The sequence below is a fragment of the Vigna unguiculata genome, chromosome 3 (genome assembly GCF_004118075.2).
Source record: "Vigna unguiculata cultivar IT97K-499-35 chromosome 3, ASM411807v1, whole genome shotgun sequence".
In the NCBI taxonomy this organism is placed as follows: Eukaryota; Viridiplantae; Streptophyta; class Magnoliopsida; order Fabales; family Fabaceae; genus Vigna; species Vigna unguiculata.
Genome location: NC_040281.1, coordinates 36,102,513 through 36,124,883, shown reverse-complemented (window position 1 = coordinate 36,124,883; position 22,371 = coordinate 36,102,513). Strand labels below are relative to the sequence as shown.

The following is a 22,371-nucleotide window of genomic DNA, read 5'->3' as shown; positions in this document are numbered from 1 at the left end:
AAGAAATCATTTATATAAATAAATAAATATAAATATATATATATATATATATATATATATATATATACACAAACATATACACACACACGAACAATGATTTATGTAAACACACTCTATCAAAGTAAAAATAGCATTAAAATTTCTAAAAACTAAACTAAAATTGGAATAAAACTTTTATTAAATATCACATCTTTAATAATTTTATATAAAAAATAATTATACTAATCCAATCGTTATGTTTTAATTTCAGATCATCAGTTATTAAAATTGACCAATAAGAAAATGATCAAATGACTTATATTTTAATATACATTGAAGAGTATATCAATTCTGATCTATATAAAATTGAACAATAATAATAAATATTATCAAATGATTTACATTGTAGTATACTTTGAAAGCTGTATGTATTATATCGATTTAGATTTATGTAAATGAGATACAGAAAGAATGTTATATTAAAATGTATGTGAATAGAACTTTTAATAATCATGGTTTGGGAAAAATTTATCCCCTTCTCTTATAAGTATATATATTTGAGGATCGTCCCTTTCCTTTATGTCCACATTTTGACACCTCTTCAATTTAACTTTTCCTCTCACCCTTAAGCATGTCATGTCATTTCATCACTTCCATGAATTTGATATCTATTGAGCTATAGGAGTGAATGATGATCGAGAACAGTGACAATGGCAGCCAGCAGAAAATGCAAGTGACAGTGGATACTCCAAAACTAATATTCATCAACAACTACACACTGTTGTTTTCTGTTGGCGTTGAATCGGATATGCATATGTCCCCTCTGCAAAGTGGACATACCCTGTGCACAATATCATTCAAGTTAGAAACATTTTAAGTCCCTTTATTTCGATATACTTCTTAATACTTATCCCTTACATTCCATTATATGTGCACAAAAACTGTGGAGCTCATTTATCTATGCATAGATACAATACAGCAGTAAATTGGCACGATTAAATGGAAAGTAGTTTGTACAACTTTGAAGCTTTAATTTACCAATATAGTGATCCAGAAAACTCAGATTCAAATTTTCTCATACCTTTGAATCTGCTTCAGCCACTTGTCTATACATGTTCTATGAAATTCATGATGGCATGGCAGTACTCTCATGTTGTCTCCATCCTCATACTCCACAAGGCATATATAGCATCTGTGAAACAAAAAAAAGGATAAGCAGAGTTGAAAAACGTAAAATACCTCTATAGTATGTAATACTTGCAGATACTGTAAAAGTGACAAGTTGCACACACTAGGCCTCAAAATGCCAGGTACAATATCATTGTACCAAGTAGTATTTTCTTACTGTCAATGTTAAACTTCTAACGTGCAAAAATCTACACTGTGACCGAAACCAGTGGCCTTCTGACACAAGTCTTCATTTCCTTCTTTCTTATTTTGGGAAAGTTCATTAAATTAATTGTTTTGTTTTGGATAATTGTTACGCAAATTATTATTTTTGTGTTCTCTTACGTTATGTTGTAAATAATAATAAACAGGATCTATAAATACCAAAACCAAAATTACCAATACAAAAGGGAATAAAAGCAGAAATGGAAAACTCAAAGACTTACTGAGCACCATCGTCTTGATGCTTGTGCAACTTCTCATATAACTTGACAGGCAAGGAATCAACAACATCATTCGGTGCAGGAACAGATCCAATACAAGATACAGATGACCGGGAAGATAAAACAACAGATTGCTGGTGAATTTCATCCAGAACCTAATTCAAACATGTTCAAAAGATTCGAATTGTATAAGTATATAATCAGTGATCATTAGAAATTTAAGTAATTAAACAGCACAATAAAATTACCTCAAATAAGGCTTCAGCAAGCATAACAATTCTTGATATGCTAGCTCTGGCACCGGTATCATCATTTGAATTAGTGTGTCGATTATTCATTCGGCATGTACAATGACCATTTCTATGTTGGCCAGACAAGATACATGATCTATCATGTCCAGAAAGATTTTCAAACCGGCTACCCAACCGCTGAAGAGCACGAACCTAAATAATATTACATGCAAATAAGTAAAGGAAATATGTCAGGTATGGATACTTCTAAATAAGTTGCCTTTTTCTTTTTGCTTGTTTAAAGATTTATGATTTAATCAACCTCATCACTTTGACGCGTTTGTCTTCTTTTGTTTTAACAAAAAGACTGAATTTTGCTGGTTAGTTCTGTTACTATATTATCAAATCACAAGTAGTTACTCAAAGTTCAAAATCCACAAACCTGGGACCGCATTCTTCTTCTCCGTTCAAGGAAATTGGACCTATGCTCCAGAAGATCCTGATACCTACCTTCTCTCAATCGTGAAGTCTCAACCTCATAGTCTTGGATACCAAACATGGAGTTAGACATGCTAGATGTAGAAGAATTAACGGTCGTATGATCAGATGATGACACTCTTGAATCTCCCTCCACTGATTGCCTGTCAATATCCTGGCTATGGTGGCTAGCATCTCTCAGTTCTCTTTCCTGTTGCAAAGGGAAAAAGGTGAGGTCTGAAAATGTTGTTCTACCAAGAACTCTGTCATGAAGTCTTCCAACACTTAAAGTTCGGTTAAAATGAACATTCTGTTCAACTGATTGCCGATTAATATTTCCAATGTCAATAATATCCGTCTCTGTTTGAATTCTTGGAGAAAATAAGTTCACACCCAGCCCTTCTCTTGTGGGAACTAAATCTGTGGGATTTCTCTGCAAGTTTCCAAGTGTATCTGATGTAAGGACACTTAAATTATTAGTAGCATCTTCATGATATTGTGCATGTATTTGATTGAAAAAAGATGCATGAAGCATGTTATTGCTTTCTTGTGCTTCTCTTCTGTTAATCGAACTTCCAGGAGATCTAGGGTGGAGATTACACTCATCTTCCTTGTCAATTAAGGAGAGACTTGCAGAAGAAACAGGACAAGGCCATGATGACCCCAAACTGGTGGTTCTGCTAAGTCTAAAGCTTACACTACCTGGAATGAGGCTAAGCTGAGAAAGGAAATGACTTGTAGGGTTCAAGGAATGGGTTGAATAATTATGGCTAGAGCTGCTAACACTTCTGGATGAGGTGTTTGGGATGCTTGTTTCTCCCCATTCATGAAGGTCAATGTCAGAAGGCATACAAGTTATTTCACTAGCTTTAACCTTTGTAAATGACTCTGTTTTCACCTGATACGAATTTGTTAAATTGCCATTAGTACATGTAAGATCACTGCCATTTACTTTATTCTGATCACAAACCTACAGCAAGAATTACAATTATGGTGAGACAGTTAACGAGCACCATAAAACTATGTCCTAAACAACCAAAACTGCTGTCAACATTCAATTCAAGATGGGTTATTCTGGAAATAAGATTTTGAATAGAAAAAACCGAACCATTCCAAGTATTACTTCCAAGACATGTTCAAAGATTTAACTAAGACAGGTCTTGACTCTTCTTAAAAATCATGATAACTCTTGCAAATTATTTGCAGACCAGATGCGATGCTCCACGAGAATTAGTTCACCTAATTCCTATTTTCTTTTCTATGAATGGATAAAAAGGACGCTCAATAATAGATTTTATCATTAAGGTATAGAAACAACAATAATTCCATAGCCTCAGAAAAAAACTAGTTACCAACTACTTTATATTAAAAACAGTGAAATTGAAGGTCTCGTTTTAAGTCAAATAACAACGACATTAACACAACTATAATTTTAACATTGCAAAATAAAAACCAGTATACCACCACTCCATGCATAGTAAAAGCTTCTTACATCAAATAGCATCAACAACATTAATACTAATAATTTAACAACGTAAAAACAAGAATAGTACACCACCACCCGATGCACAGAAAAACATTTTGCATACTCAAAAAACAGATAAAACGCATGAAAGTTTCGAAACGACGGTTATTCTACATCTAATCCACGTAGCATTGAACTTGAACAGAACCGGAAAGTAAGTAGCTTCTGAATCCTTATGTTTGATCATAGTAAAAAACCTCCATTTCACAATCCAAATAGCCTCAAACCATATCGGTTAGGAGCTTATAGTAGGTAGAAAGGTTGAGGGGGACGATAAACAAGAAGAAATGAAAACAAATGAACAAAGGCAAGTGAGAAAAAAAAAACAAAAAAGTAAGAAAAGAGCATAGACAATATTGAGTTACCTGGTCTGCATTATCACTGTCGTGAGAACCAGAAGTAGTTCCAAGACAATAAGATTGAAAAACTCTAAGGCCCTTAGATCGACCCTTCCTTAAACTCGCCGACGGCGAAGAAGAAGTGGCTTTGCTTCCATTGGAACCCATGAACCCAACAACAAGTGTCCCCTTTTTCAGTAACCCAGTTCACCAATTCACAAACCCAGAACTCAAAATGCCTTCTTTCTTGAGACTCCAACGTGGTCAGATCTACACAGAGGTAAAACTAAACTTGCATTGGTATCTAAGACTATTTAGGTTTGAAGAGAAAAACGGTAGAGAGAAAACGAAAGGGTAGAGGTTACATTTTTAGGTGGTGATGGGAGTAGCTGGGTGAATGAGACAAAGCAACTCACTTGCTGTTGCGGAGAGAGGATGAGGCTTTTATTCTAAGAAAGTGTTTGTTTTTGTTTATTAAACCGTGATGAGATGACAGAGTTTTCTCTGCAACTGTTCTGTGATTTGAATTAATTGTGCATTGGTCATTGCATAAAATTAGAATTCCCAACAAGGTTTTCTCTAAAGTCGAGGTCCCTTATGGGACCAAACAATTGCTCATGGATGGTTTCGAAACTCGGAGTCAAGTGTCTTTATGAATGATTATGAATGATCATTTCATATTGGAAGGTTGGTGTGGAAATAAAATCAATAAAAAAGATAAATTATAGATATATAAATTGTGACAAATGTCATTTTACTTTATAAGTGGTAGGTTTATTACACAAAAAATCTCTGTCTAAATATAGAGTAAAAGTGAAGGGAAAGTTGTTGGGTTTGAATGAAAATACACTGTTAATATAAAAAGTTACATATTTTTAATTAATTAAAATTTATTTATTTATATGGTTTTTAACTAGTGAAAGTTATGTTTTATTAATTCGATCCTTAATCTTAGATACTATGTGGTTATATATGATGAAAATATATCACAAAAAATAAATAATCTATAATATAATAATTTATTTCATATAACTTTTTCTCAAATTTTTACGATCATGTATATTTTTATTATATTTATAGGTTTATTTGATTGACATTCTAATTTCGATAACTCCTTTTTATTTATCATATATGTTATTTCAAAATGATGTGAAATTGTGATCCATGTTTTAGTTATTTCGATTTTTTAATTTAATTATATATTAAAAAGATTTAATTATGTTTTTCTTTTTATTTTCGTATAAAAATCTCATATTGATCTCACAAATTTTCTTTTGTCTTAATAAGGTCTTTACTTTTTAAAATGTGATGAAATTTTGTCATTTCAATTTTTGTTTTATTAACATTATTAATTCATGTGTTATATATCAGTTCATAAATTTTTTTATTCTTCTATTTTAGTTTTTGAATTTATCACATGTCAAGTATGATGTGATAATTTTTTTATTTTAGTTTTTGAATTTGTCACATGTTAAAGATGGTATGATGTCACAGTGACATGTATCATTCTAATGTCAATTATCATGTGCAAAATTTAAATTTAAAATTTCATCCATATTTTTTTTAAATAAAATAATTTTATTCTTTTCTAAATTAAAATCAAATTTAATTAATATATAAATGTTATACCAGTATTTTTATTAAAGTGAACTTTATTTAATTTGTTTTATAATTAAAAATATATTTGTATTAATATTTTAATATATCATTGAGATTTTGATTGATGTCATAAATTTAACCTTGTTCTTCAATGTTCGAAGAATTTAAAGATGTAATAATAAAAATTGTGATAGAAACTAAGGAAGCATCAATGAAGAAAAGATGACTAAATAACATTGAATATTTTGATGATGAAACAAGTGATATCACTAATAGTATGATCTTCAAAAATAAAGGAAATGAAGAATTCATTTATGCTGTTCAAGTTACTCTAAATTAATTATATAAAAGAAAAATGGGGGACAAGGAAAAAATTGATGCTCAAGTAGTTGAATTTATCTGCACATCAATGCTATTATAAAAATCTAGCTTTTTTGAAAAAATGTGTGAGATGACTGGGAGAGATGTTGGCTATAAATATCCTTTGTATCATGATGTCAGAGAAAAATGTTTAAACAAGTAGTGCAAAAACTGATCTGAAAAGTACAGGGAGGAGCCGAAGAGAACATGTTGCACAATTATGTCTCATTGATGAACATACAATGTTTTATTTGTAAGCCTTTTGGTGAATAATGTTAAAAGGAATTGTGTTTCTTTATTTATTGGATACTTCAAAATATCTAAAAAAACTACATCTAAAATGTTTGATTTTAATGGGAGCATTTGTATCGGATTTTGTATGTTACCAATCATATTGATTTTATTTTTAAAGATTTCAAGAAATATTTGAAGGTTCATCAACTTATTATGAAGAAAGATTACTACTTATATTTATTGTAGAGTAATTAGCATGTTATAGAAGTTCACAAAGAAAAGACTTGATAAGATTTTATATAAATAGATTTGTCACGAATCATTTGATTCTGTGCATTCATGAGTTGAAAGCATTATTATCAAAGTTTAGTTTTGATAAGTAAAAAATAAGTAAGTTTGGAACTTTAATAGGGAAGAAAAGTTGAAAAATGTAAAATTTGATAGTCGATTTTGGAAGAACGTAACCACTTGTCTCAATGTCGTTGCCTTCTAACGGTGGTTCTTCAACTAACGGATTCAAATACAAAACTTACAATTAGTTTTATATATGAGAAGATAGATCGTACAAAAGAAAAGATCAATGTGAAATTTAATAATACTTTAAAAATGACAATTTTTAAATTCTTATCTTTTAAAATTTAATTATTTATTCATACAATTATTTTTGGCATGATAGCATTGGTATTTACATATATGGTTTTCAAATTCTTTGGAAAAGAATCGATGAAAGGTGGTATAATTAACTCCAATGCCTTTTCATGAAATTACATATTACCTTAAACTCTACTGCACTATGAATCTAATTTAATAAATGATGATCCTCAGGTAAAAGAATAATTGTATATATGCTTGAGAAGATTGATCAAGGATGATAAAACAATGCATTTTATTAACTTTTATTATGCTAGAATAATATTTTTTTCTATAAAAAATGCAAAAGACTGTAGGGACGTTATATTCCTGGAGAATGATGAGAAACAATTGACGATGAAACTCTACAACTAAGAGATTTTTTATTCAAGTTTTTTGGTATGATTATAATTGGATGCTGCTAAAATTTTTCATATTACATAGGTTTGTTTTTACAAATTTGTTAAAAAAGTTTGTAAAATTTTTTTTTCTGTCATTTTTTCTAAGAACCTAAATTGATAGGTAATTTTTTTGTGGGTAATTATTCCTTACAAAATTATAAAATTCGCAAGTATTTCCAACAAAATTTATTGCAAAAATTATTTTATACAAAATATTTTGTAAAAAAATCAGTAGCAATTTTTTGTAATTTTTTTTCACAATAAAATTTGTAAGTATTTCCTATAAAAAAATTAAAAAAAATTGGCAGAAAGTATGAGTATTTAAAACTCATTTGAATTGATACAAAATAGAAAAGAAAAATTGTTTTTTCATTTAGTCATGAATGTATAACTCAATATGGAGATAATATTGAGGTTGAACAAGTTTAAAGGGAAGGAGTGGTAGAAATATTGACATAATTAGCTAGGCTAATTACAACAAATCCACCTAGATTTATTTGTCTTGATAATATTTTTTATGACAATTTTGATGATGCACACTTATCATTTGAAGTTGATTTGGACAGTAATAAAGATAATAATGATATAGTATTTAGAGGATTGAAATATTTGAAAATATTTTTCAATTTTTAGGTTATTTAAATCTTATGTACTTAAGAATTTATGTTTTGTGATTGTATGAAATGATATATTTAGTGTAGTTTTATAACTTATATAATATTCATTTATGATTAAACTTATTTATTTACTATTTTTTTTTCTTATGATGTAGACTCTTACAAGTCAGGAGTCAAGTTTATGATTAAGTTTATAAAGCTCTTTTAAACTAAACTGTGTTTGAAATGTTCTTTTTTTCAAATTAATTATCAAAATTTTATTCTAAATTAGTTCTGTTTTGAAACTAGCGGTGTTGCACCTTTGAAATAACTATCCGAATTTTCTTTCAAATTTACTGTGTTTAAAACTAGCAGTATATTATTAAATTAATTCTCAAAATTTTGGTTGATTCAAAATAAGTATCATATTTTCCAAAGAATTTTCGGTCCAAACAATTATTTGTGATCTTAATAGAACATAATTTAGTAGCTCCCACGATTTGTGATTCACAGATTTAATTTCAACGATAAATATATTAGATTTATTGCAGTGATGAAAAAAATGCAAATTTCCAAGATGTAAGGTCTTTTAGTTGAAGAAAAAAGCTTCGAAGACTCGTAAGATGACCGAAATGTATGTATAGTTTTATTTTTGACTCGAAATGTATGGTTATTTCAAGCTTCAAAAGTTGTGGAAATAACACTAAAGTAAACAAGTCTTGCACCATTTCAATTATTACCACGAAATGTCAATTTGATTTTTTTACAAAAAATCCAAATAATATCCATAATATTAATGTACACTTTTATTATTATTATTATTAAATTGGAAGCATTTAAAAACGTAGACTTAATTAAAAATGTATTAATAATGAGACGAAATTTAGAAAATAAATAAATAATAAAAAAAAACTATTAGCGTTCTAATATTTGTCCTTTTTAATTCCATCGCAGAAACTCCGCTCCAACGGTCTAACCACGCAATAGTTACATTCGTTTTTCTTATGGAAAAAGTATGTTGTGATTAAAGTCTCGTCTAAGATATGATGAATCTACATTTTCTTTTTTCTGAACCTTAATTCTTAACCTGAAAATATGATATTAATTTACTTAAATATATTCCTCTTTCAATAAATATTTTTCTTATAATAAAAGGAGAAAAAAAATGAAGAAAACCTTGTAATATATAAACATATATGATTATCTTTAAATCACATCTCACTATGTTAATTCTTTACTCATCAGCCAACCTGTAACAATTGAGCCTCCCATCTAATTTCATAATTGAACTTCGTTTAAATTATGTACACAAAAAATAATGAAATAAATAAATTTCTTTTTACTCTGTACGACGCACAAAAATTAAATTTGTAAGTGAGAAAACTATAAACGTTTTGACAAAGTCCTTGTATGATATATAAATTTATGTGGGAACATGGTAGTGGGATTATCTTAATTTGCATTGGATCAAAGGGTTTTCAAAGTCAAAGCCATTAATATGTATAATGAATAATGTGGTTTCCCCTTTACCCACTGAGGTTTTTCATTCACACTTAACGCTGTCTGTAATGTAATGTGAACAAAACATTTTACTACGCCCACAACAACACGAATTTGGTTCTTTATTAGATTGATTTTCTCTTTCTTTGAGTATTTTTATAATACACGAATTATTACTAATTTTAACATTTTAAAATATATTAAAAAAATATTTAAAATATTAACATAGTATATTTTTAATATTCAATACGAATAATAAAAAAAATTAATAGAAAATCTGTATGTATGTATCGTCACTTCCATACAACAAAATTTGTTCCAAGGTCAACGTCACGGTCTTTTTCATTTACTTGGTTTCAAGAGTTTAGATTTTTTTTTTTCTCACACTGAGTTTAGAATTAAACAAGTGCTACTATATATTCATCTTATTTTAATGCAAAATGTTACTCCATTCTAGAAAATTACAATCTCTGAAATAAAGAGGAGATTATCTATATAGTATATATATGAAATAAATTTTAATTGAATACGGGTAAGACAAACTGGAGAAGAAAATAGTTTGTATATTGTCATAATAGAATGTATCACTTCTCAACAAAATTTTACTTATATAAACGAAATTCAAGAGTTTTCATTGGGTTAAAAAACAATCACACATATGTCTTCTCATACATTATCACAGACAACTTATTCTAGTTCAAAATGGAACAATAAATGATAACAAAATAGTTATTATTGTCATTGCACAAAGATTTTATTAAAAAAAAATAGAATAGACTATATGAAAGTCATAATAAAACGCATTCATAAAGAAAAAAAAATACTTATAATAAAAAAGGCTTAAATACATTTTTCGTCATCATTTTCGTAATGTTTGTTGCGAATGGTTCTCATTTTGACAGAATATTTAAAATGATCCTCATTTTCACTAAATGTTTAAATTGGTCCTCATTTTCGCAATTCGTATATTATTTGGTCATTTTCTGTGACACCGTTTAAATCAGTAACGGATACAATACACGTAACACACCCCAATGCGAAAATGAAAAACTAAGTAAACTTAATCACTAAGAAAATTCCCAAATTCTAATACTCTTCATTTATATGTTTCTTTAATACTCTAAGTCTTAGTCATAGTAATTTAAACTTGTCCTTTGGAAATTTGTTGGAAATGTCCTTGTTATTATATTAGCTAATTGATATAAAAATATATTTGTTAATTGAATTTATTCAGTGCAATGTTCGATCATAATTATGATTATGATAATGATAGTAATATTTATTTTCATTCTCATCTTAATCCACTTCTTCGTGATATTCTTGTCCAAAACATGTGTGAGCTTGTGAAAAAATTATTAAAGTGAGTTTCTTGAATTGATGTCCTTTTCTAAATCATCTAGTTTTTTTCCTTCCCCAATTTTAATTTTCTTACTTAAGATGAACCATTTTACCCTTTGGTTATTCATTTTACTTATTTAGATTTCAAACATGATTTAACACCTTTTTTATAATCATCACTAAAAGAAGTTAATTTTCATGACATCCTCTTGTATCATCTCAACAATTTTTATTGAGGATCTTATTCTCCTTCAATTTCTTCCTAAGTTGTTCATGCTTTATCTTTATAGATTTCATATCATGACTTATATTAGTGCTCATGACCTTCAATGGTGTAATTTTGAGCTCAATTGTTTCAAAGTGGATAAAATTTGAGTGACTAAGTCTCTTGTGTTTTCAATGAGCATTTTAAAGGCTTGTTCCTCTTTTTTCTTTCATTCAACATAAATTTTTTTATCTTTCATCTAAATGGTCACGATCTCTCTTCTAGATGGATAAAATATTTAAAACTTAATTTTTTCAAAAAATAAATAATAATTCTTTATCATCTTTCCTACATTCAATAGATTATAACTTAGTCCAAGTACAAATAGAACATCTAAAATACATTCATCACTTTTGTCATCATTATCATGGGGAAATCCTTGTTCTATCCTAGGAATTTTATATTCAAACATCTTAGGAAGGTAAATTAAGATTTTATCCACCGTACATTGATCACTTGATTCTTCATCAAGAAACCTTATGCATGTGACCACTTTTAGAAGTCAATAGATAAACATTTATACAAATTCACTGTTAAGAAACCTAATAATAATAATTTTAAACTATTTTATCATATTTAGAATTTACATCCTCTTCATTCTATCTCCTTTGAAACTCCTCCTTCATCTGAACCTCTACTTTTTTTAAGCATTTTCAAAGTAATAAAAAGAGGATAAAATTAAAAGTTCAGTGCAAAAAGTAAGAAAGTGAGAGAGAGCATGGGAAGTAGTGAATGATTTGTGCATTAGATTAAGAAAGAGATGTGAGCGATATAATAATCGTGATGGCCGTCCAAGGAAGGGAAAGAACAGAATCCAAGGCAAACTTTTAATCAAAAGCAAAAGGAATGGGTGAAAAAGGGCTTTTTCTTAGGGCAATTGCATTCCCCCAACTAAAAGCCAATTCGATGAGACACTGTACTCAATTCTCAACATTAAATACTCCAAACACTATTAATTCTCACCCAAAAACTTCCATAATGCTTATTTTAAACCCAAAAACCAAGTCAAAATTGTGAAGACTGTACGACAAATTCATGCGCATTCAATCACGATGGCACCACCTCATACGTGTGTCTTCACTTGATGTTTGACAAAGTAAACCTTTCCCTTTCCAACCAGCTGCATTGCATGTCCATTTATGACACACACCAACACCCACTCTTCCCTATCAAACTACCAATTCATCCTTCTCCACCGCTTCCACCAACCTCAACTACAATTAACCGTTTCCACTGTTTTGAAACTGTCAGCCAACAAAACCAACTTTCTAAGACAAACAAGGACAAAAAACACAACTTCCACTTATCAATGAACAGAAAAACCACAACACAACATCATATTTCTTCTCTCAATCCTCCTTTCCTCTTCTCCCTTCATGTCTTTCAATATCATGCTCCAATCCTGCCCTTTGCTCACCCTTCTTTTTCTTTTACTTCTTCACACTTTCTCAATACCGACATGTCATTGCCAAACCACCGCTTCTCCTCCTCAGAACATTGAAACTTTCTATCCAAATCAAACTTCAGCACCACAACAACCTGAGACTTCGCCACAGACACAACAACAACCACCACCACCACCACCACCAATTGGTGGCTCGGCACCTGGCCGTGGTTCTTCCGGTCGTAAGATAGCCAAGGCGGTGGCTGCAACTGCAGCCAGCACCATAGTTTTTTGTGGTTTAATTTTCTTTGTGGTGCAGAGGTGCTTGAGGGCCAGAAAGAGAAAGAGAGAGGTGATAAGTAACGCCGCTTCTGGTGGAGATAACCGTGTTGTGCCTCAGGGAAATGTGTTCGAGAGAATTGATGGAAATGTGAAGGGGTTGATTGTGGATGAGGATGGTTTGGATGTGATTTATTGGAGAAAGCTTCAATCGAAGAACTCTAACAAGGATCTACATAAGGAGGTTTTGAGTAGTCCCAGAAACAAAGAAAAAGAAGATGATCATGATCAAAATCAAGCCAAGAAGTCCAAGTCCGTCCAAGAAGTTCCTCTCCTTAGAGGAAAATCTTCAACTTCCCACTTGAATGTATCTCCAGAAGAGGATGAACCATACAGATTTTCCCCACTTCCTTCTCCTCCTTCTGTTTCTGCTTCTACTCTTCCTTCATCAGCTGGGGTTGTTATCAAGGGTCCTCAGAAACCAGATTCTCCAATTCAACCCTCAACTCCACCCCCTCCCGTTTCACCATCAACACCTTCATCTTCTGTTTCTGTTTCAGCTGTTCCAGAAGCGAATAATCCTGCTCCGGCACCTCCCCCTCCCCCAATCCCAGCCAGAAGGAGTCCAGCACCACCTCCTCCTCCTCCAGCCTCATCAAAAACACTACCTCCTCCCATTGAAATCCCGGCTATTAAGCAAGGAAACTCTTCAGGAAAAGGCATCCCAGAAACCAGCAATGACCAAGTGAAGCTGAAGCCTCTGCATTGGGATAAGGTGAACACTAATAATGCTGATCACTCCATGGTTTGGGACAAAGTTGATCGTGGCTCTTTCAGGTAATCCTCATGTGTTATGTTTTGTTAAATGAAATGAAAATTTTTCTCATTCCAGCTTTGATTTGACTGATCGTCAAACCTAATATTTCAGGGTTGATCAAGATCTCATGGAAGCTCTCTTCGGTTATGTCGCCACCAACCGGAGATCTCCCAAAGGAAAAAGTCACTCAGCCATTCCTAGCAAGGATACCTCTGCTTCATCTGCAAAAGTTTTCCTTCTTGACCCGAGAAAATCACAGAACATTGCTATTGTTCTCAAATCTCTTGCAGTCTCACTAGGTGAAATTGTAGATGCACTCACTGATGGTAAGGGCCTCAAACCAGATACTCTTGAAAAGCTTGCTAGAGTTTCCCCTACAGAAGAAGAGGAATCTCTTATCCTTGAATACAAAGGAGACCCGGCAAGACTTGCAGCAGCTGAATCTTTCCTTTATAATCTCCTCAAAGCTGTTCCCTCAGCTTTTAAGCGCTTGAATGCCATGCTATTCAGGTTGAACTATGACTCGGAGATTCAAGAAACCAAGGAATCTCTTCAGACCATTGAACAGGGTTGTAAGGAGCTTAAAAATAAAGGACTCTTTGTGAAGCTTCTTGAAGCAGTGCTCAAGGCAGGAAACCGAATGAATGCAGGAACTGCAAGGGGCAATGCACAGGCTTTCAATTTGGCTTCTCTAAGGAAACTCTCTGATGTTAAGAGCACCGATGGAAAAACCACATTACTTCACTTTGTGGTTGAAGAGGTTGTTCGTTCGGAGGGTAAAAGGGTTGCTCTTAACCGCAATGGCAGCCTGAGAAGTAGTAGCAGTAGGAGCAGCAGCAGCAGTAGCAATGGAAACTATGAGAACATTGCTGCTTCAAATGAAGTGATAGAAAGGGAATATGTGACACTAGGATTGCCAATTGTAGGAGGGATCAGTTCTGAGTTATCCAATGTTAAGAAAGCAGCACAAATAGATTATAACAATTTAGTGAATTCAATCTCAGCCCTCTCAACCCGGTTAGTCAAAGTTCAAGAACTGGTTTCCCTGTGTGGAAATGGTGAAGGACAACATTTTGTAAAAGAAATGGATCATTTTCTTAGAAATGCTGAGGAAGAGCTGAAATTATTGAGGGATAAGCAAGATAGTGTATTGCAGCTTATCAAGAAAACAACACAATACTATCAAGGAGGAGCTTCCAAAGAAACTGCAGAAGACAATCTTCAATTGTTTGTCATAGTGAAGGATTTTCTGGGAATGGTTGATCAAGTTTGCATTGAGATTGCACGTGATATGCAGAAGAGAAAATTTCCTCCTAAGGCCATTTTTGGGTAGTCATCATCACTGGGACCTACACAAATCAGTTCTGTGATCGTAAAGTTGCTGAAACATACCACAACAGATAGCTCCAAAAATTATTCAACTTGTGATGTTGGATGAGGGGGCTGAAGTTCCCTAAATAAGATTTCTGAAAGATTGGAGCTTTGTTGTGTCATCATCATTCAAAGTGTTTAGAAATTACCATGGGCTACAATTCAAAAGACAATTCCTAACCACAAAATCTTCAGAAATATTGTGCAGCAGGCTATGGCTTTACCATTCATAATCTGAAACCTTCTTCATCGTTTTAACATTTTCCAGTATTAAATGTGTAAATGTAAGCGTCAACAATTCTTGAGCAAATTTAAATTCTGGTGCATATTTGTTGGATTCCTTAAGTGTCAACAAGAATTTGGTTACTTCTTTCTGTTGTATATAGTCTTGTAATTTGTAATTTTGGATATATGGATTTTATTTATATTTTTTCAGATAAAGATTCAAAATATGTCATCTGCAAAAAGATCATAGAATTAATAACTGGTATATAGTGTTATAAACACAGTTAGTCAATAGTTCAATTACCGAGTTAATAACAGTAAGAAATGTCAGAGATCTTACCTCAACTACATATTAAATGAATTTATAATATATAAAATAACTGTAAATATTAGTTTATAAATTAATTTTATAAAGTTGAATTAAACTTGAAATTTATTTTTTAAAATAATATTAAAAATATCTAAAATATATTTTAGGAACATTTGTTTTTATTGTTTATTGATGACAAAGTGGATTGTGAGTCTCCTAAATTTCTCTCTAAATTTTTAGAAGTATATAAAGGTTAAATTATACTTTAGTTGTCCTAAATTTTATTTTAAACTTTTAATTGTTCTAAACTTGTTTCAAAGTTTTACACAAGAGAACAAAAAGAGATTGCACATTTGACTTGGCATAAATCACATGTCACCAGATAACAAGTTTGGTGAAAAACAAAAGTTGACCTGAAGAGCCAACGGAATTGATGTCATAAACAATGTTGTTTTATTTTATTCGGCAAGAGATTGATTCAGATTGCTGCCAACCTTTCACCAAATAAGATTTGCTGTTAACTACTCCTCTACACGAAACAGTAAATTTGGCTTGACAATGTCCCCCAAATTCATAAAATAAATTCCAATAGACAACTATTTCAACAACCTTCTATTTTTCTACCTTCTTCGGATTAGGTGGTCTTCACAACTACACCTGCATTTAAAGTGATTTAAGATAAATTTCTCTATAGCATTTCTAACAAAAACAAAAACAAATAAAATAAAATAAAGTTTTCCATAAGCTAAATTTAATTTATATTAAACATATATAAAATTATTAAAAGAACTCGAAAAGTAAGAAATAATACACTTGTTAACATAAAAAAGATTTAGCAATGATGCACTCCACGCTGTTGACTTTCCCTTTCTAGCCATATCCAAAATCAATCAAGAACAAGACACCTGAAGCTTAACTTCGATGGAACTACTGCGAAAAATTGTGCAATGCAACTCCGATGGGTTATTGCTTGTGTAGTAGGTATCCCCATTTTCCATTCCCCATTGGGTCCCAAGAGCATTTCCCTTGATCCCACCCAAAATTAATACAAATATCCCCCCATAGATGGAAACAATGCAACCAATCATAAGAAAATGCATGCATTCTCACATTGGATACTACAGTTATACAAACACTGTTTCTCACACCAAATTTATTGCCAATAATTGATGCTTTGCTCCTTCCTTTTCCTTACATTGTTCATCAGCTCCTATAGTCCTATATAACTAGATAATTGTTCCCCTGTTGCAGACTAAACTAAGATATCATAGTGTGACCAGACTAAGATATCATAATGTTTTCAACCTCATTTTCTCATGCTTCTTAGGCTACCTCCATTTCTCCATCTTAATTTCCTCCTGCATATGCGCACAAGACAAAAATAGCAGTTAATATAGCAGAGACTTTCCACGTATTGGATGAAAAGATTTAACACGACATGGTTGGTCAACTCCAATTTGAATTGTTCAGAAAATCTTCCTACTTTCCACTCTTTATGCTGTTCTTTTACCGTTACTTTTGGTGGTAGGTATATTTGTATATAATTTAATGCATTTAGCAGTGTAATGATATTTTGAAGATCTTGTATAATGATTTTAATTCTGGGGGGTCCATAAGAATCCTTGCCAAAATCCCCAAAGTTGCAAAGGCAGTACTATATGCTTCACAGCTCAGTAATGTAGAACATAATAAATTCAGTTTTATATTTGAAAATAGTTTATATTCCATGCCTCTTAGATTTTCAGTTAAATTTTAGTTTTTTTCCATTTGTAACAGTTGCATAGTTTACTTGAAGTAGCTGACCCCACTTACGGGGAAAAGACAAAATTGTGTACTACTGTTTAAGAAAACATAATGGCATTATATACCAGGACGATTTGATGGAAAGGGAAAAGAAATTAGCAAACAGTAATATTTAACATGTGGTATAGTCCTTTAAATGATGAAAAAATGTGGACCTTATGAACTTTCATCATTATCTCTTGTGTGACCCTCCACTAAATGCTGAATCACTATGCTCATTGTGCAGAAAATATGCCTGCCTTTTTAGAGCAAAATAAGATGACTAGATCATACAGCTGTTTTCTAATTCCTACAATCACCACATATCGACTTGGACAACACAAGTTTAACTGACTTGAATTATCTATTAAGTATTAAGCACGAAGAAAAAAATTCTGAGATAAGGTTTAACAAACTACCATTCATATATGAGAAAGATTAGCTATATAAAGTCTTCACCCTACTTGTGGACCTGGTAATGATAAATTTACAATGCCCAGTAGCAAACCTTTTCTGGGTGGTTTTTGGATGCTTTCTTCGGACCCTGGTGAAAAGCTGGCAAGGAAGTGGCCTTGATATTCTGTTTTATCTTTTCCTCCTGTGTAAAGAGTAAACATCGTTAAAAATAGCTCAACTTATGATAACCCATTCTTTAGATACAAGCAGACACACTCGAGCAATGGCAAGAGAAGGAAATTGTACCTTTGATTTCGATTGATAATGCATTCTTTCTACCTCTTTTGCATACAAATTTTCTTCTATTTTTCTTGGAAACTGCATAAAATACAAAATATTAAAGAGTTTGATCAGTAAAAATAAAACTGTAGTTTCAAAATCTCGTTAGAACCCTTGATTACAAGTGCTGGATTGTGTAGACATGCATCAAGAGTCAGGGCACACCTCTTTTCCTTTCTCTGCTTTAACATCAGCTTTTAGGCCGGAAGCAGTTCGTGCAGTATTCCCACTTCTTTTACCAGCACTGTCAACCTTGGGTGACCTATTTCATTCAACAGCATCAGCATACATGCAATTGAAATCCTTATACGTTCATGAAAATAAGTTTATGGTGCACATTCTGATAATGAAGGAAGGATGAGGCTGACAATCTATGGTCTTACTGAATGACCATGCATAATGATTTTCATGTTCCTTCTATCACAAACAAATTCTGTCCCTTCCCCACTAACAATTCTCCAGCTATGGTTTAATCTGTTCCGAATTTTCACTATATTATTAAAGAATCAATTTTACTTCAAAAGTCTAGTTCAGATAGCTCATTTGAGTGAGTCACGGGACAAGCAAGAAGAGTGCATAGGTTCAAATCAAATAATGCAGTCAACACCCCCTTTCTTGTGGAACCTCTATCAGGATGGTTCCTCCTTTCAACCAAAAAATTTTAATAAATCATATTTTACTTCAACATTATACCTATTTGGTTGAACTTCTCCATAAACAATGTTAAAAGAAAACAAGAAGCAAATATGAAATAAATTAGTTTATACATAAGCTAATTTGTAGAAGTTATCTCTCATTTAGCTTCTTCAAAATAAGATTTTTTTACTCACTCAAATTAAGTTTAGCTTTTGGAAAATTGTATTCCATTATTTTCTTCTTATATTCATCTCCTACAAGTGTTCATGAAGAAGTTTACCCAAACAAACATTATAAATTATGATATGGAAGCTGGGGGATCGGGAGCCCTGGTTTAATGGGTTTAATTGCTGCCTTGTGACCCAAGTGACATATATGAGTCAGAATCACATCCTGCAAATGCAAGGTAAGACTCTCTAATATAGGCTCACATAATGGCGATTCTATAGCACCATGCTATGGTAAAACAGCCTTTGGTAAAAGTGTACCACAACCTGGAAAAACAGAATGCTTCTATAATTGGTATTAAAATGATCGAGCATAGTTAGTAACTCAATGTTATAGTCATCAGGATAACAAAAGCAGTCTGTATTCGGAAATTGATAGACACAATAACAAGTAAAAGCACATTGCATCAAATCTGGCAATCAAAGGAAGTTCCAATTGAATAACGAACTGGCGTTGTGTTCACAATACTACTGTCATATGTCTAATTTGTATGTAAGCCAGATTTTACCTATAACAAGCTATAAGTATAGTTTATAATGTAAAATCATGACTTATTTCAGTTATACAATACATATGGTGATTGACTGTTTATACTTTCCTCGTTTACTCACATTTATATATTGTTTCCATGACTGACACTCCCCCACAGAAAACCAACATAATTTGGTCTCTATTCATATTAATGCTTTTCAGCATGCAACCATAAGAGGTTAAAACAAAGTTTATGCAAACTACATGAAGGAAATGAAATAGATGAAAATAAGAAATAAATTAATAATGTAGATTCAAAACTTACTGCCCGTATTCCTTTCGCAGAGATATAGATGTCAGATTCCTTGGCTCTGTCACCTTCGAAGGAACCTGCTCAAGAAAAATAAAAGCAAATGTTCTCAAACGAAAGTGATTGTCTACTGGTACATATAACCATTTATCAACAATAAACAGTTATCCATGCTTTTCCAAACACCTTTTCTTTTACCAAAGATTTGTTTTCACCAGAAGTTTTGGGCTGATTGAAATTTTTCTGAAAAGTCTTGAATGCTCGTTTGACTATGTCCTTATCCCCCATTCTCTCCATAATCAAAGATTTCCTCACTGAAGTACGTGGAGCAGGTTCAGATTGGCTTGGACCCAAGCTAAGGGACATGTGCAAAGTTTTATTAGGAATTTTTCTGTTCTCTGCAGTGGAACCAGTTTCCCTCCTAGATATTGATGGAGAAATTTCCCTTTTAGTTGAAGATGCAGATGACAATATTTTGGTGGTAGTTGATGTTGGCTTTGGATTCCTAGGAGTAGAAATTCGAGATGCCTTAGGCTTAGACGTAGGTTGCATGGATTTCTTCTTCCCCTTTATTGCATTACTTTCTCTGCTCACTGGGGCAACCTGTCCAAACTAGATGGTGAAAAATAGAATAATGGTAACCAAATAGCCAAATTTTAAATGGTGCTAATTATCATTTAACCACTCAATTTTTCCAATGATCCTAAATTAGCTGAGTACATGAATTAGTGCATACCTTCTTAGATACCTTTGGATTATCCATTGTCTTATATTGTGTTTCAACTTCTGAAGCCTTTACTGGCTCATTGTTTACATTGTGTGAAATTTCCTTCAAACCTTCAGCTTCAATGTTAGGACTTTCTTCTTTACTTCCTCCTTGTTCAACGCAGACAACTTCTTCCTGTTTCTCTATCAGGGAACTACCTGATCTTCTCTCCAGTTCATCATTCACTTTCTCTCCCTCAACTGATGAACCTTGATAGTCTCTTGAAACTGCGGAAGACTCCTCCAAATTACTCACATCTGTCCTAACAATCTCACCGACTGAATTGGTTTCTTGCTTAACCCCTTCACTAGAACCTTGAGCATTGGAAATATCACATTCTGCATCAGTCACACAACTGTTACAACTCAGATCTTCATCATTTTGATATTGTGGTTTAACAGAAGCTTTCTCCGTCTGCTTCTCTTGAGCAAGTAATTCGGCTTTCCGGGCAGCAACGTTCTTGTAATGAGCTTCAAAGTAAGCTTTCTTCTGAGCAACTGATCCAGGTGTGGCACACTTCTCAACTTCTTCCAAGTACTTATTCGGTGAGAAAGCAGACCATTTCTCCCAAGACAAGGAATCGTTCTCAAATCTACCGAACGAAACAGAGACTTGCAAAGCAGGATTGGAAGCTGCCGTTTCCCCCATCTGCTTACACAGCAGAGAGAAAAGGCATAAACGAAAGCCAAAAAACAAAAACTGTTTTCATTTTCATAAATACAAGGTGCAAACATAAGGACAATTCACAATAACAGCAAAAGCATATGATTTTGACAAATACAAACCGAGAAATCAACAAATCAGATAAATTTGAAAGAAAAAAGAAAGAAAGAATCAATCTTTAGTCTGAGACAACCAAAAGGATAAATGGGTTTACCTTGCCTTCAAAAATTGGTGCAACAACAACTACTCGGCCATAACCCTATATAACCCCCAAAAGTACAGAGCCATGTCCTGCAAAGAAGCAGCAGTGGGAAATTAATTATTCGGCGGATCTCAATGGAAATGGCAAGAGTAGTAAAAATTATCACAATGGGACAAAAAGAAGACTTAGAAAAATTGCAGCAAATGATGAGTAAAGGAATAGAAAGGACATGTGCATGTGGTGTGAGAATGAGAGAGCACTCATTCTCAGATTCTCTCCTTAACTTCGGTTTCCACCTCACCTTTCCAAAGTAAAGGCATAATTTATCTGCTTTTTGTACTTGTGCTGTTGTGCAAATTCCAAAGTCGTAAATGATAACCCCAATCATCAAAGACAAAGCAAGCAAGCAAACAAGAGTGAGCTAATTCCAGGGGTTGTAGATCACACCACCTGCATCACACTTGCAAAGATCACTTAACTTTTAATGGCATTCAAGTACCACTACTTTCCAGTGAAGGCCAAAGTGTAGTGGAACAGACAGAGTTGAGTTGATAAAATAATTGAGAAAGAAAAACACAAAAAGAAAAGAAACGACTTTTCAGCAAAAGAATAGTTTAATGGAGTGAATGAGATTAGCTGGCACAACTTATGAGCTTCCACCAAACATAAAACAAAGTTTCATTTTCCTCCTCTTATTGACTAACTAACTAACCACACCAATGGACTCTAGCATACACATGTCGCACAGAAGGGTTCAGAAACCGTGGGAGAGAGAGCCAAGACGGCGGTGGCGGTAATGAGATTGGATGAACCAATAACCATGACATGAAATTGAAGGCAAGGAAAGAAGGCCCACGTGAATAAAGGTGTGCTGGGAAGTGTGTGAAGGTTACATACATCATACATGTGTCATGTGACAGGTTTCTCTACTAGCTGCATTAATTATCAACCTCACTTCCCCCACATGTGGACCCATTTCGCTCACTTCAACTACAAACTGCAGATTTCATCTATTTTGAAAACTTTTACAATAACTCTTGTGTCTAAGATCAGTTTCTAAGAATTTACAAAACAGTAAAATTAAGTATACCGCAATCTTACACCATGGAT

The 22,371-nt window shown here is 32.6% G+C and overlaps 3 protein-coding genes across 8 annotated transcripts; 1 reads left to right on the top strand and 2 right to left on the bottom strand.

Moving 5' to 3' along the window:
- Window positions 1-320: 320 nt before the first annotated feature.
- LOC114176820 lies at window positions 321-4,711 on the bottom strand. 3 transcript variants are annotated; one of them, XM_028061994.1, is made up of 7 exons: window positions 4,525-4,709; window positions 4,187-4,429; window positions 2,262-3,266; window positions 1,838-2,032; window positions 1,593-1,744; window positions 1,061-1,171; window positions 321-820 (listed from the first exon to the last, which is right to left on the bottom strand). In XM_028061994.1, exons 2-7 carry the CDS (start codon window positions 4,325-4,327, stop codon window positions 751-753), a joined length of 1,674 nt encoding a protein of 557 aa, XP_027917795.1. In that variant the 5' UTR covers window positions 4,328-4,429; window positions 4,525-4,709; the 3' UTR covers window positions 321-750. The 3 variants fall into 3 exon arrangements, with proteins under 3 accessions (XP_027917795.1, XP_027917794.1, XP_027917796.1); XM_028061993.1 differs by having other exon boundaries at window positions 4,187-4,711; XM_028061995.1 differs by having other exon boundaries at window positions 2,262-3,194; window positions 4,187-4,711.
- A 7,398-nt stretch (window positions 4,712-12,109) lies between these two features.
- On the top strand, window positions 12,110-15,358 carry LOC114178801 (formin-like protein 4). Its single transcript, XM_028064900.1, has 2 exons — window positions 12,110-13,582; window positions 13,674-15,358. Exons 1-2 carry the CDS (start codon window positions 12,459-12,461, stop codon window positions 14,893-14,895), a joined length of 2,346 nt encoding a protein of 781 aa, XP_027920701.1. The 5' UTR covers window positions 12,110-12,458; the 3' UTR covers window positions 14,896-15,358.
- Window positions 15,359-16,223: 865 nt separating this feature from the next.
- On the bottom strand, window positions 16,224-22,125 carry LOC114178430 (protein WVD2-like 7). 4 transcript variants are annotated; one of them, XM_028064331.1, is made up of 10 exons: window positions 21,997-22,125; window positions 21,563-21,711; window positions 21,274-21,350; window positions 20,367-21,044; window positions 19,817-20,233; window positions 19,646-19,710; window positions 18,151-18,247; window positions 17,953-18,024; window positions 17,759-17,848; window positions 16,224-16,826 (listed from the first exon to the last, which is right to left on the bottom strand). In XM_028064331.1, the coding sequence occupies exons 4-10, from the start codon at window positions 21,042-21,044 to the stop codon at window positions 16,797-16,799; spliced, it is 1,449 nt and encodes a 482-aa protein (XP_027920132.1). In that variant the 5' UTR covers window positions 21,274-21,350; window positions 21,563-21,711; window positions 21,997-22,125; the 3' UTR covers window positions 16,224-16,796. The 4 variants fall into 4 exon arrangements, with proteins under 4 accessions (XP_027920132.1, XP_027920130.1, XP_027920134.1 ...); XM_028064329.1 differs by having other exon boundaries at window positions 21,974-22,122; XM_028064333.1 differs by lacking the exon at window positions 21,997-22,125 and having other exon boundaries at window positions 19,829-20,233; window positions 21,563-21,953.
- Between the last annotated feature and the right edge of the window lie 246 nt (window positions 22,126-22,371).

What these genes read in the sequence shown, in the direction of transcription:
- LOC114176820 (XM_028061993.1), bottom strand. Translation starts at nt 4,327, where the DNA reads ATGGGTTCCAATGGAAGCAAAGCCACTTCTTCTTCGCCGTCGGCGAGT. An exon ending in GAAGAAGAATGCGGTCCCAG is followed by an intron (nt 2,033 to 2,261) that starts GTTTGTGGATTT and finishes AATATTATTTAG; the next exon opens with GTTCGTGCTCTTCAGCGGTT. An exon ending in TTGCTGAAGCCTTATTTGAG is followed by an intron (nt 1,745 to 1,837) that starts GTAATTTTATTG and finishes TGTTTGAATTAG; the next exon opens with GTTCTGGATGAAATTCACCA.
- LOC114178801 (XM_028064900.1), top strand. Translation starts at nt 12,459, where the DNA reads ATGTCTTTCAATATCATGCTCCAATCCTGCCCTTTGCTCACCCTTCTT. An exon ending in GTTGATCGTGGCTCTTTCAG is followed by an intron (nt 13,583 to 13,673) that starts GTAATCCTCATG and finishes CTAATATTTCAG; the next exon opens with GGTTGATCAAGATCTCATGG.
- LOC114178430 (XM_028064331.1), bottom strand. Translation starts at nt 21,044, where the DNA reads ATGGGGGAAACGGCAGCTTCCAATCCTGCTTTGCAAGTCTCTGTTTCG. An exon ending in ATCCAAAGGTATCTAAGAAG is followed by an intron (nt 20,234 to 20,366) that starts GTATGCACTAAT and finishes TAGTTTGGACAG; the next exon opens with GTTGCCCCAGTGAGCAGAGA. An exon ending in CCAAAAACCACCCAGAAAAG is followed by an intron (nt 16,827 to 17,758) that starts GTTTGCTACTGG and finishes GCGCATATGCAG; the next exon opens with GAGGAAATTAAGATGGAGAA.